This window comes from Scleropages formosus, chromosome 17 (genome assembly GCF_900964775.1).
Source record: "Scleropages formosus chromosome 17, fSclFor1.1, whole genome shotgun sequence".
Classification (NCBI taxonomy): Eukaryota; Metazoa; Chordata; class Actinopteri; order Osteoglossiformes; family Osteoglossidae; genus Scleropages; species Scleropages formosus.
In genome coordinates, this window is record NC_041822.1 from 18673747 (window position 1) to 18687156 (window position 13410).

Genomic DNA, 13410 nt, shown 5'->3' on the forward strand with positions numbered 1-13410 from the left:
CCCTGTACAAAGAGGATGGCTTTAGCCACAGAAGCTAATTAGAGGGTGGCGCACTGTCCGCCGTGTAAGGGATCACTGTTATTCACCACGTTGTATCTCTTCCCCCCCCAGTGGAGGATGACTTCCTGGGGCTGGGGGAGCTGCCGGAGGCCTTTCCGTCAGACCCCCCGGAGCCCCTGCCCCATTTCCTGATGGAGCCCGAAGAGGCCTACATCGTCAAGAACAAGCCCGTGAACTTGTACTGCAAGGCCACGCCTGCTGCGCAGATCTACTTCAAGTGCAACAGCGAGTGGGTTCACCAGAAGGACCACACGGTGGAGGAGCGGGTGGACGAGACCTCGGGTTAGTTCGCTGCCGCTGTTTGTGTGTTTTTCGGCTTGGGAGGGAGTAATGTTTCAGACTCCGGGGCTGAATGCGCAGACTTTTTTGAAGTAAATAAGGGGTTGAGTTGGAACCAATTAAAATAAGCCAAGTGACAGCATGCAGCAAAAGAAGAAATACTAATCTCACACAAACACACACACAGTCACACAGACATACATTGAAATGCTATGCAAGCTAAAACCCCTGAAGCTCTCAGACACCATGTCAGAATTCAAACGGATAAAAATCTCGGGATAAGATTGGGTAGTAATGAGAGCTGAGTTCCTCCTGGCCGCCTGGGGAGACACCAGAGCTTGTTGTGAACGCTCACGAAAGATACCGCAGATCCAGCCCTCCGCCGCTGTTGTGCGCTCCCGCTGACTGGCTGCTGGTGTCGGAACGTCGCCGCGGCTCCGGCAATCGACGCTGTTGGCTGTCGCCGGGCTAACACGTCTCCTCGAGCCCGCCCATGGCGAAAATCACAGGATGCTGCGGAGAGGAGTTCTAAAACAGTCACGACGACTCATGCAAACAGCATCACGAACATGAGGTTGATGAGAATTGACTCCTCTTAGCAAAAGTGCCTTCGCACCTGAGCCTTGGTGGCTCTTCTGACACCCTCATCCTCTCTCCCTCCCCATGTCTTCCACATGTTTTCCTCACCTTCCCCTTCTACATCTTTTTCTCTCTGCACTCACCATGTCACTTTCTCTTCCACCTGTTTTTTTTTTTTCCCTGCATTTTTCACTATTCCATTGTCTTTTTTCTCCTCTTATTGCTGTCATCCTCCCGTCTCCTGCCCCCGAGAGCCACTGTCTACACCAGCCTGTGCAGACGCGCAGGCATATACCTTTTCTCGATTACGCACATTTCGTACCCCGCAGCTCACATCCCGAATTCTGTATCTTGCGTCCCGCATCCTGCTTCCCAATTCCCACAGCCCACGCCCTGCAACTCCGACCCAGCGCTGCCGCTTTCCATCGAACAAACAAGTTCCAGACACACCTGGGTAGGTGAAATTTCAAAACCACTTCAAAGCAAAACAGTTATGCTTCATTTTTGCGGTGACGAAATGCCTTTTGGTTCCTGCGCTTTGCAGAGCGTGGCCTTACGGAGGAGGTGTATTATGAAGCTACTGGATAGTTTATTTTCACTCCAAGGGTTGTGTTTATGCAGATAACGGGGATGTGTTTGTGTGGGGTCCTCCCGCCCCACGTACGATGAGCAATACATTTGTGAGAACGTTGTAGGAGTAGTTGTGTCCGTCTGGATCCCCGAGTGGCTCGGATCGGTGCGGCATGGGACGCAGAGGGTGCCGGGGTAATATTGAGCCCTCTATTAAACCCTGTCCTTTGGGAGGCGGCTAGGAATGAGCGAGCAGGGATGCTGTGTGATTGCTACCTGTGGGCGACGCGCTGAACTCAATTTCCCACTTTGGCAGCTGAATGCAGTCAATCAGGGGGAGGCTTGTAGCATATAATGGCGCCGGACCCCCAGGGGTTCTCCATTCTTAAAAACAGCCTGGCCATTAACGCTGTTCCTTTTATTTATTCATTCCCAACAAGATGTATTTCTGCATTGCCCCCACACCTCTGCCATCTCCCTCATTCTGCGCACACACACACACGCGCGCACTGCTGTGCCCGGTGTAACGCACCTCGCGCACCTCTCATAGACCTGGCTTGTGAATCAGTGACGGGCCTAGTGAGGGAAAAGGGCAAACCAATGCTGACGAAGCAGCCTGAAGGTTTCCCCAAGGCTCCAGAGATGGAGACTAGAAGCGGTTGCAGTACAGTATTACTGAGTAATTAATGCAGTTGGACCTCTTTGTTATGTTATTCTATGAGAACTGATGTTAACTATAAATTGTGTTTGTTTCAATAGGACTCGGTTACATTTTAGCATAAAGGGGTGTTAGTTTTGAAGACCAGGAATGGATAAATATTTTTAGTACTGAAAGGTAATTACATCTTCGGTTTATGAGAATTAGCCTTGTGAAGGTTTGTTAAAGAACGAATTGCCTTCGTAAGGTGGGAGAAGATCGTGATACTAGCCAGAGACATAATATATCATGAGAGGTAGTGCAAAAGAAACAGGAGTTTTATAGTTCGTATTAAAGGACTGTAACAGGTCAAGGAGACCTTATTGCAGCTGAAGGACCATAGGCAGTCCACTTGTGTCACCTATAAAAACCTTCCCTCTCAACATTGGCACACACACAAACACACACAGTCTGAAACCACTCATCCCAAGCAGGGTCGCGGCGAGCCGGAGCCTAACCCGGCAACACAGGGCACAAGGCTGGTGTCATGTCCACACCCACAACACAAGCAACAACACCTGACTCTGCACTGGCTCCTGAGTAATCGCTCACCCTATAAAGACCCTCTTCAGCTCCCGTACTGTTGCGGAATCTCGTTTGGGACAACCGCCCCTTCTCGCGTTACTTCGCGCACGCACTTACTCTATTCTCTGTTCACGATCTCCGGTTTTTTGACTCCTTGCTTCGTTTTCCGACCACGTCCATGGATCCTTGTTCCTGTCCTGTTCGCCGATCAACCGGCCCTTTGCCTGTCCCTGGTTTTGAGAACTCGCCTCTTCCCTCAACTTCAGACGAACAGCGCTGCACTTGGGTTCAGCCGTCCCGGCTCCCTGTCTTCCGCATGACTGCTGGAGGAGGAGGGGACGCACCCAGGACAGGACACCAGTCCGTCGCAAGGCACCCCAAGCAGGGCTCGAACCCTAGACCCACCAGAGAGTGGAACCCGGCCAAGCCCGCTGTGTCACGGCACCCCCCATAACATGGAGACACTAACCCAGTATTCTGGTCTTGGTGATCACATGACCTCCCTCAACTAAAAACAATCTGGCATTATTCATATTCTTGAAACTGAAGTTGAAGTTGAATTGTTTCTCATTATTGCGACATGACCGAACGTGCACTAAGCAGAAGTACCCAACTGTGCCCCAGTTCCAGGTGCGATGAGACAGAGTAAACAACACAATTTCTGCCTCATTTCTTCCCTTCTTTTTGAGTGCACATCACCCAGTCCTTCTCAACTACAAGAGCCAATGCCTCATACAAGAACCCCGCTTTATTTAGAGTGTCTAAGCTTACTGCTAATACATCAACTGTTACCATGTCATGGGGCGGAATGTAATTGTTAATCCCCTCCATTGTCTGCACCATCTTCCTGCCCTGGTAACCAAACTCTTCACCCTTAGCACGGGACCGTACCTGGCGCTAAGGCTGGAGGCTGCCGGCGCCCTTAAATGTGCTTCTCAGGAGGTACTCCTAAAGAGGAGGGCCCTAGGGAGCCCGCAGGAGAACTCTCTCCACTCAAGGCTCTATCCAGAGAGCTCAAGGACCTGTGACTCCCTTTTCATTTTGTGCTCTTGGCACTGGGGCCACGGGAGGCCATGTTCAAGCCGTAGTCCTTTCTGTTACCACTAAAAGTATCTGAAATTAGTTGTACTCCTTCACTGCATTCTCCATGCCTGGTTATTGCTTTCCCAGACATGCTCTAGTCATCCTTCTGTGCAGCGATTCTGGCGATCATGAATACTTAACTTGAAGAACAAGACAAAATAATGGATAACTCAATTATTGCACCGAGGCCACAATGGACAGGAGGGGAGGCACAAGGCACTTGGTAATAGATGATGGAAAAAAGCATGCACAGACATGTAAAACAAGAGAGGGAGATGATTTAAAAAGAACCAAAACATCAATTTGCAGCTTTAAAAACTTGTAACTTAAACAAGTGCTTTCAAAATAGTTTTGTATAATGTATGAACTAAGTCCACAGTAGTCTTAGAGTAGCATAAGTGCCGTTGGGCTAAAGTCGACACTTGGTGATGACTCGCGTAGTTCTTGCTGTAAGGGAGGATATAAAAGTGGTTTACTGTTCATTGAGCCAGGTTTGGACTTAGATCCAAAACCCTAACCCAGGAACCGTGAGGCCCTGGTTTTATCTGCTCTGCTGTTTGTAGTACTCTTACAGTGATATTTTGGTTAAGAAGGCAATGAAGTGTACATTAGTCATTGACATATTTGTTATATTGCATAGCGATTTACATATCATACAGTTCTCATAACTTAGATGTTTAAGATGTTTTGCTGCAGTGGTCGAAGTGCCACCATCAAAAGTACAGCAGTAGCACGTGGTGATTTGCACCTGCGACATTTCAATAAAAGCTGTGTGTTCTATGCTTCCATGTGCCTCGGGGACACGCACCCAGGCATCTCTTTCCATCCAGCCAGTCCCCTCCCAGCAAACATCCACTTCCGATTGATTTTTACTGTCTCCTCTCGCTCTCCATCACAGGGAAACAGAAGCACACTGTAGGGTGGGCCTCAATTATTTATGGTCATGATGGTTCATAAATGCGGTCAATCACGTTCCGTGTCAGCGAGCAATGCCATTTTCCCTTCTTCACTGTGCCGGCGGGGTGTGAGGAACCGTGTTGAGCGGCGGCCCCTGGGGATGAGGATGGGGTGGGATCGGGGGGAGGCTCACCGCCTCTCCCAAAACAAATGGAGGGTGCGCCAGAGCGGGAAGGAGGAGGACTGCTGACAATCAATCAAAAGTCTTGTCAATGGCGTGCTCCCTGGGCTTCCCCCTCTATCTCCTCCTTTGGCTCAGAAGAGACTGCTCAATGTTGAAGCCTCCTCTTCCTTTGTTCTTCATTTCCGTGGGCTGCAGCTTAAATGAACAGCCCGTGAGCTAAGGGGCAGTAGGTCGGTTTGACGGCGGGCAAGGATTGTGTTAGAGTTCACTGTTAGGAAAGCAAGAGAAGCTGACAGCCCAACTCTCCCTGCCTGGTTTTCTAGTTCTTTTCTTTTGGAATCTGTAGTTTCTCGACGGCCTTCTGGCCTGCGTATAAACATTTCATAGGAGGACTCGAAGATCCACTTTCCCCTATAATGTCAACTAAAAGGGAGGGAGAACCTGACAGAATTCTACCTGTTTTGGAAGTGTGTGTAGAGCCTTTCTCAAAATAAAGACCTTCCATTGAGCTGTGGAGATGGGAGGCTGTAGAGAACACCTCCAGCGTGGGCACATTGCTCAGTGTGCATGCATTTTCATTTCAAAAAGGTCAAACGAGAAAGAAAAACGGCCGACCAGTTAACTTTGCCTGAATAAACGCAGCTGTCGGGGAGGACTATGAGTCTCCAGTGAGAGTGTGCTGTAGTGGAGCCGAGGCTGGGCCATGTCCACGCTACACTCCGCAGCTCTGCCCCGGGACGCTGCCGTGGTTTCTGCTCCAACCACCTCCCTTAATTATTAACTTGCTCCAATCATGTTGGTATATTTAACTTTTTTAAGTGCATCTCAAGATTGCTGATAGGTGTCTCTTCTGTTGAATAAATACTGCATTTCCCAGTAGTGTGTCTGTAAATGTAAAAGTGCAGGTGATTCTCCAGGCTGATTTGATCCATGAAGAGCCAGTGCTAAGGCTTTTGGCTCCCCAAGGAAACAACCAGTCCACCACTCCTTACACAAAATGTATAAAGGTGCACACACATTTTATGAATCTATAGGTATGGATACATACCGATTATGAAGTTGGGAAAATTAAATTTGAAATTATCAATAAAATGTTATTAGACCACAAATGTATCGTTTAAAGACTGAAACGGAATGAAAAACTTCGGAGAGAACGTGTCGATATAAACGCTTTAATGATGCCTGCAGAGTTGCAGTATCTGAAAGACACGAGGTGGTGAAGTGTTATACAATGTTACACAATGGCAGCAGATTTTGTTTTGAAACAGATTCTTTCTATGTTTATTTTTCAAGATTACCTTTTTTTTTAATAGCAACCTTTGACACTTAAAAATTTTAGCACATCTGGGCAATTGCCTAGATTCACCTTATTATAAAAAGATCCCTATTTCAAACATGGCTTGAAAAGTAAATCAGTGCACGCTTGGGCCAACGGAGCCGCTCATCCAGCATTGCTCCTGGGACATATCCGCACCTCGAACCTCCTTTTTCCATATGTTTGGTGCCATGCCACGGTGCTGTTGGTGGGTGGGGGTAGTAGCGCCCCTGAGCTGTTGTGAAGGTCTAGCCGTTCATTTACTGTCTGGTACCATACGCGAGGCCCGTTATTACCACCTTCAAGGGTGCATGTACCGCTGTCTGTTCACGTGTGATCTCATATCTCAGGATGCGAGTGTTTGTTCCTGTGTTCAACATAGGCCTCCCACTCAAGACCCAATAGCCCCCATTGGAGACACTGTGCATTTGCTCCCTCCCTCTCCCGCTTCTGAAATTCAGAATTTTTCATTTTCATTCATAAACTGACTTGTTTTGCTGAGGCAGTTCATGCACAGGGAGAAGATAGCAGTTCTATAACAGTGGGCGGGAACAGTGCAACTGGAAGCTGCTCTTGTTCTCGTATGGTAGGATGCTTGGCTACCACTTGTGATAACTCTTATTTTCCTTTCTCATGCTGTGGTAGCTGTAAAGAAATTGAGTTACCATCTCCACCGTCTGAGCAGCTTTCCCTAATGGCATTCTTCACTTTTAGCATTGGGATTAAGGGAGAACTGATTAATCTGTTCATCGTTTTGGGGAGGAGAGTACGTTTCCTAATGAGGTCACATAAGAAAAAACTTCTCCTCGTGCCCGTTACCGTCCTCTGTGCCAGGTGGAGGGCTGTGTGTTGAGAAGCGTCCAACCAGCGCTGGGCCCGCTCTTCTCCTCCAACTCACCTCCGGGCCCAAGGTGTAAATTGTGCATGAGCTGTAAGCCAGCAGCCTGTGGGGGGCCCTGCAGCTCAGAAAGGCCTGAGTGAATCCTCTGAACCTGAAATAAACTGACTGAGCCCACCCCCCACTGGAAGCAGGAGATACACCAAAAAGATTGTGTTGCGCACTCTTTTTTTTTTTTTTTTTTTTTTTTTGTATCTTTCATATCTGTGGCTCCTCTTGTAATACAAACAGCACCTATGTGTGGTCCTCACTGGGAGCGAGAGGGAGACAACTGGGTGCACCGTAGCGCTCTACGCAAATGGGAGCCTATGATATCGTCTCTTCTACTGAAACAGGAGGGGACAGCGGCAGTGTCCCTCCCTTTGGAACGGGAGGAAAGAGCAGTATGGTCTCTCCCATTAGAATGAGGAGGAGACATTGGCATTGTCTCTCCAGTTTGCGTAGGGGATAGTGTGTCTTTGTGGGCCACGATGTCGCTTGTTGGACCACCTCTACCACCGTAGCAGAGCTGCTGCCAGTGTGCAAGAGATGCACATACACACACGTATACACATTCGCAGAAAGAGCTACATCTCCACACACACACACTCTCTATTGCACCTAACGATGCCTTTGAGAATTTTTCTGAAATTATACAATGACATTTTATAATGGCATTAACATTTTTTAAATTTGTCAACTGTTCAACTTTAAAATGTAAAAATTAAGATTTCTAATGATAAGTTGTTTTTTCTGACATTTACTTTAACTCGGGAGAAAAGACGAAGTATGTTAATTACATAATGGTATAAAAGCTTGAAAGATTTGTGAGCATTTCGTAATGTCACAAAGTGGGACAGCACAGAAAGACACCGCTTCCTAAGGTACTGTAATCTCACACACACCCAAACCAATGCACTCAACCGTAGTTACTTCCAGCCCCAAGCATTTCGTCTTGGTCACGTGGCATTCGTGTACTTTCATTAGCATTTTTCTTCAGTTTGTTTTCTCTTGCTCTTCCCATGTATTAATATCACAGTCAGTGTCTTTACTCATTTAATTTCTCCTGGCTGCAGTTAATGAGCAAAGCGATGAATAACCATGTCACTAACAAAGTGACCAATAACCATATCACTAATGAGTACACTAAGCTTCTCACCTGACAGTTCGGAATGCAACACAGCTAAATCACATAGACAAAACTCCTCAGATATACATTCATGGAGGAGAGCATTTTTTTTTTTATTCAGTTAATGTTGTATTATTAAATGTATTGTTTCATATGAGGAGAAAATTGTTATGTTTTATATTTATTTAACTTCATTTACGCTGATAATGAAACGTAACATCAGAGGGGTAAAAATGCCATGCTTGGCTAAGTTGTGCTGGCTAAAAAGAGGGATCCAGCAATTATGTGAACGCATTTGTGGAAAATAGGACTGAAAGAAAACGATTTGAAAATAAAAAATAAATCCATGACTTTTTTTTTTTTTTCTTTCAATCATCCGATTTTTGTGGGTGCAGTTTGACAGTCTGTCAGCACCTTGAGGTCACCTGTGGCCTTTTGACTGAATTGTGCCACGGTTTTATTATTTTTTTTTTGTGTGTCTCTTCATGATTTAGGTTATTGTAGTCTTTACACCTGATGATTTTCCTACTATAAATTAGCCAGCATATGGAGTCACCTTTGTCATATGCTTTGTGTGGAGTGTAGCGTATAAGGATACCAAGGATACCAAGCAAGCTCGTAGCCATCATGGACAATGACTCTCACCCTCTGCGTGCCACCGTGACTGAATAGAGGAGCACACTGAGCAACACACTAGTCCAGTTGTGCTGTTCCAAGGAGCACATCTATCTATCTATCTATCTATCTATCTATCTATCTATCTATCTATCGGTCTCTCTGCATGAGGTCACACGTCCTGTGTGCTGTGTGGAGTCGCTTGTTTCACTCACAGTATGGTGCGTTCACTTCCTCAGGGCTCGTGGTGCGAGAGGCCAGCATCGAGATCTCACGGCAGCAGGTGGAGGAACTCTTCGGTCCGGAAGATTACTGGTGCCAGTGCGTAGCCTGGAGTTCAGCCGGCACCACCAAGAGCCGCAAGGCCCACGTTCGCATTGCCTGTGAGTGACCTTCCGCCGCTACCGCCGTCGCATTGCCATCGCCAGTACGACTTTTACCACGAGGGTCAAGCAATGCTTAGAAAATGACCAGATGGGAAGATGGTCACTGTGCTCAAAGTGCCGTGTGAACATGGCCGAGAGCGGAACGTCTGACTTTTCCAATGCAAAAGCACTGAAAATAGAGCAGACCACGTGGCTTCGACCTGAGCTCAGGTATGCGAAGCACACGTTTCCACAGTAAAATCTTCCCAGAGCAGCTGTTGACAATTCACAAAAATCACCATTTCAAATGAAACAGGCTTCACCCCCTCCTTTCTGATTAATTAGATTAAACTCAGACTTACCTTCTCCGGCTTACTTCAAAACAATGGCTGAGAGCAATAGAATGCACTCCATAAATCCGTAAGAAATCCCGAAGACATAAAGCAGCTAAATGTGTAGATTACCTCTTTATCGTGCTTGTACATTCTCGCCCGCTTTATTGGTACCTTCTGCATTTACATGCCTGGGTAATTTACTGCTGTTTGCGTTGCGCTTTAGGCTGCCAATCAAGGTGAGAATTTAAATTGCCGCTTTGCAGCTCTGCAGTTGTGCCAGTTCAGAAGCACAGAGTGGTTCCAGCAGAAATTTATGTTTTAATCCAAAATGGCAAAGCAATTCAGGAAATGATTTGATTTTTGCCCCATAAAGAAAGCAGGAGAAAGGCAGAACCACTTCCATAGGAGCACATCACGTGACCTGTTATTTGTGGCTTAACTTTCAAATCGTTCCCTGCAGAAGGTATGTGTCAAGAGAACAGATGTGCTTGAATGAGCGTGCGCGCATGTGCTTCAGTGCATGCATATATTTTTCCTCACCGTATGGCGACATTTTTTGAGGGAACCCCGAAAAATAGACCTTGCGGATAACATCCTTACAATGTAAAATCATTTTTAGGGTCCTGTATTTCTATTCATTCATTCATTCATTCATGTATCTTATTTATTAATTAGCAGAAAGAACTGGGTGACAACAATATAGATGTGATAAATATACTTGGAAAATGTGAATACTGCAGTGCAAATGTACAGTAAGTATGTAGTACAACTCAAAGACCAGGGGTTGCAGCAGTTAGCAAGGGTAGTCATACAGCCCTAAGAAGCTTAAAAAAAGAAAAAAGTTACTTAATCTTGTGAAGTTTATTCAAATAATCCCAGAGTTATAGTTCTGACTTTTCCTTCCACTCTTGAGACAACCACATTTTTATCAGAATAGCTGATAATATGTATGATTCTTGTTCATTGTAAGCCCCTCAAAGTGAAAATGAAAAATGAATGATGCAGAAAAGAATAGCAGATAGTATGGAGTGAGACACTGTATACTTATACTATTACTTGGCTGCTTGAAAGAAAGAGCTGGTAGTGTAGTGGTTAGAGCTGCAGCCTCTGGATCCCAAGGTATCGAGATGGAATCTCCTCTGTTCTTGTTGCACCGTCGTGCAAGATACTAACCCTAAAAAAGCTTCAGTAAAATTGCCCAGCTGTGTAAATGGGTAAATAATTGTATGTTGCTCAACACTGTAAGTCACTTGGGAGAAAAGCGTCAACTCGGTGAGTAAATGTTAGCTGCTGTAGGTGTGTGTTATTTACACTGATATGTTTACCAGTTTTCGCTGGTGTTAAATCCCCACAATGACATGTGAATAAGGGTATTCGTTTGCTTTTACGTGTGCATTAGTAGAGGTCTGTGCACCACCTTTCCTCATGTCGAGGTGTAAACCCTTAGGCTCTTTGCAGAGTGTGCGTTGAGGGATGGCGGCATGGTAGGGAGTGGGTGACTGGCGGGGTGTGCCAGGCATGGCTGCACACATAGCTCAGAGAAGGAGGCTTTTCTTGCTGTTATTTGTCATGGCAGAGAGCACCGCATGCAGTAAATAAGGCCCATCTGTGAGGGAAATCCACCTTCTGATCACCTCCTCAGAGAAGGGCTTCGCGGGACTTTTCTTGGGTCGTGATCCAGAGCCAGACGCAGGACGGAAGTAACACGCATCGATTGACTGCCGAGTGTTTCGCTCTCTGGTCAGTCCGGACAAGCGATCACCTGCATGTCGTTCTGGATGTGACTCCACTTCCTGTGGGACATCCCGTTGACCAGTCCTGAGTCCGTGATATAGTCGGTACATGTCCCCTCTATGTGTAACGGCTCCTTTCGCACTCTCCGGTCAGTCTCCATCTCTGCGGGCATCCAATTTTCCAGCCTCTTAGGTGCGCTCAGCCTCCTCCTTCCGGCAGTAACCTTCACTTCAAAGCGAAGGCCCACTCTTTTCCCGCTCAAATCTGTTCCGATTAAAACGTTTACTGCCGGGTGATCTTGCTAAACAAATGCAATCCACTGCAACAGACGCCCGCCGCACGCGTTCAGTCGGTGGCCATATAACACCTGGAAGCGATAAATAAGCGGAGCTCTTTGTTGTTTGCCGGCGGTGATCGATGCCGAGGCCATCGGCGTGCCGCCTGCACGGCCAATACGAGCGACGCCGAGGGCATTAATTGTGCGTGTGATTTGTGCCGGGCCACTCTTGCCGTGACTTACTGGCAGGCGCGCGGGGGCCATTTATCTTGCACGGTGCTGTTGTGGCGTCCCGGTCGGCGACTGGCCCCCGAACTTTCGACCTTTCGGAGCGGAGCGTGAGCATAGCGATGGGCCTCTATACTTCTGTGCGGACAGCAGGTGGCCTGGTGGTTGTGTTGCCTTTGGACTTGGAGGTTGCAGGTTTGAATCCCATCTCCTGCAGTACCCTTGAGCAAGGTTCTTACCCTCAATGGATCCATTAAAAGTTACGTCGCTGCATAAATGGGTAAATAATTGTAAGTCGCTGTGGTGAGAAGCGTCCGCTAAATGAAGAGGTAGAAGTGGACTCTTTGTAGGAGGGCTTGTTTCGTTGCTGTGTTTTGTTCCAGTGCACCGTGTGTTTGAGTGAGACGAAGAGAAGCCATGGGTGAGGGTGTGTGTGACCAAGTGTGTATGAGTATTTGTTCTCCTAAACTTTGAGGGGGCATTTTTGAAGGAAACATCCCCGCAAGAAATGTGCAAATGCAGAAATTTAAACACTCTTGGGATGTCGCCACAGAACAAAATGCTTCTTAAGGCTTTAAACACAGAAAGCGGAGCTAAAGTGCAAACGTTTTTGTTTGCTGTCGAGTTTCTCAATTTTAATTTTCGTTGCGATGGAGTCAGAAATCATTCTATTGTATTATAGTCGGAGTAAATGTGAAATTGCCCATAAAGACAGGGAAACAACCTTGTCTACATGTGTTTCTCTGTGTGCATGACCACATCGGTGTGTGTGTGTGTGTGTGTGTTTGCGTGTGAATTTCCTGTTATTCCTCATATCCCTTTAAGTGAAGAGGTGCCCGTGGGTCATGTCGTGGTAGAACAGTGCAGGAGCCCTTGTGCATCAGAACAGTGAGCATTTGCGGTAAACCCCATGGAAAATAGCTTGAAAAATGCTAGAAAGCCACCGCGTTACAGCTCCCTGCTGAATTACTGCGGTCAACATTCTTTAGCCTTTAAGGTAATTATACGAATGCGCAAATACGCGTTTTGCTGTAGCTCCTCATTAATGAGGCCGATCCCTTCGTCAAACACCGTCCGCGTGACACTCCCGTCCGCACACGTCCCATGTCAACCTCGGGAGCTGCCCTGTACATGATTTGACCACAGGATTTAATTACTTATTGCTGAGAATTATTATGTTTTTTTTTTTTTTTTTTTTAATACACACAAAACTCAACGGATTTTTACAAGAGCCGTTCATAATTTAGCGTGAAGAACAGCCAAAAGACACCCACTTTGTGTAATTACACTCAGATGTTTGAGGCCCAAGGAAACAATCTAACCGTAAGATTAAAAACATTTATTTCTGGGTTTGGTGCAAGTCAGCCATCGTGTGCCTTAGATTTGTCTCACCGAAACACTTTCTGAGAGCGTGCTGAAGCACAGGGATGGGCGTAAACTCATAGGAGGAAGGAAAAACACATTACACCATTAATGATCAATTATTCACCGGTTTGATGTATCTGAAAAGTCATCGCGCGACTGCTCCCAATTCCATGGTGAATAATGGTATGACTTTTATTAATTCCTCGTCAGTGGCTGTGCTGAGACCGGACCGCGGGGCCGCGTGGGTTTGCAGGAGGGAGGGAGGGAGGGAGGGAGCGAGGCCGGGAGGCCCTCGG

The 13410-nt window shown here is 46.7% G+C and overlaps 1 protein-coding gene across 3 annotated transcripts in view; it reads left to right on the plus strand.

The window, feature by feature from the left end:
- The window catches only part of unc5ca (unc-5 netrin receptor Ca), a 142385-nt gene that overhangs the window by 73247 nt on the left and 55728 nt on the right, over positions 1–13410 (plus strand). For all 3 annotated transcript variants that reach the window (XM_029259376.1, XM_018758355.2, XM_018758356.2), the window contains exons 2-3: positions 112–342; positions 9050–9193. In XM_029259376.1, coding sequence (XP_029115209.1) covers positions 112–342; positions 9050–9193 — 375 coding nt within the window. The remainder of the gene's footprint in view (positions 1–111; positions 343–9049; positions 9194–13410) is intronic.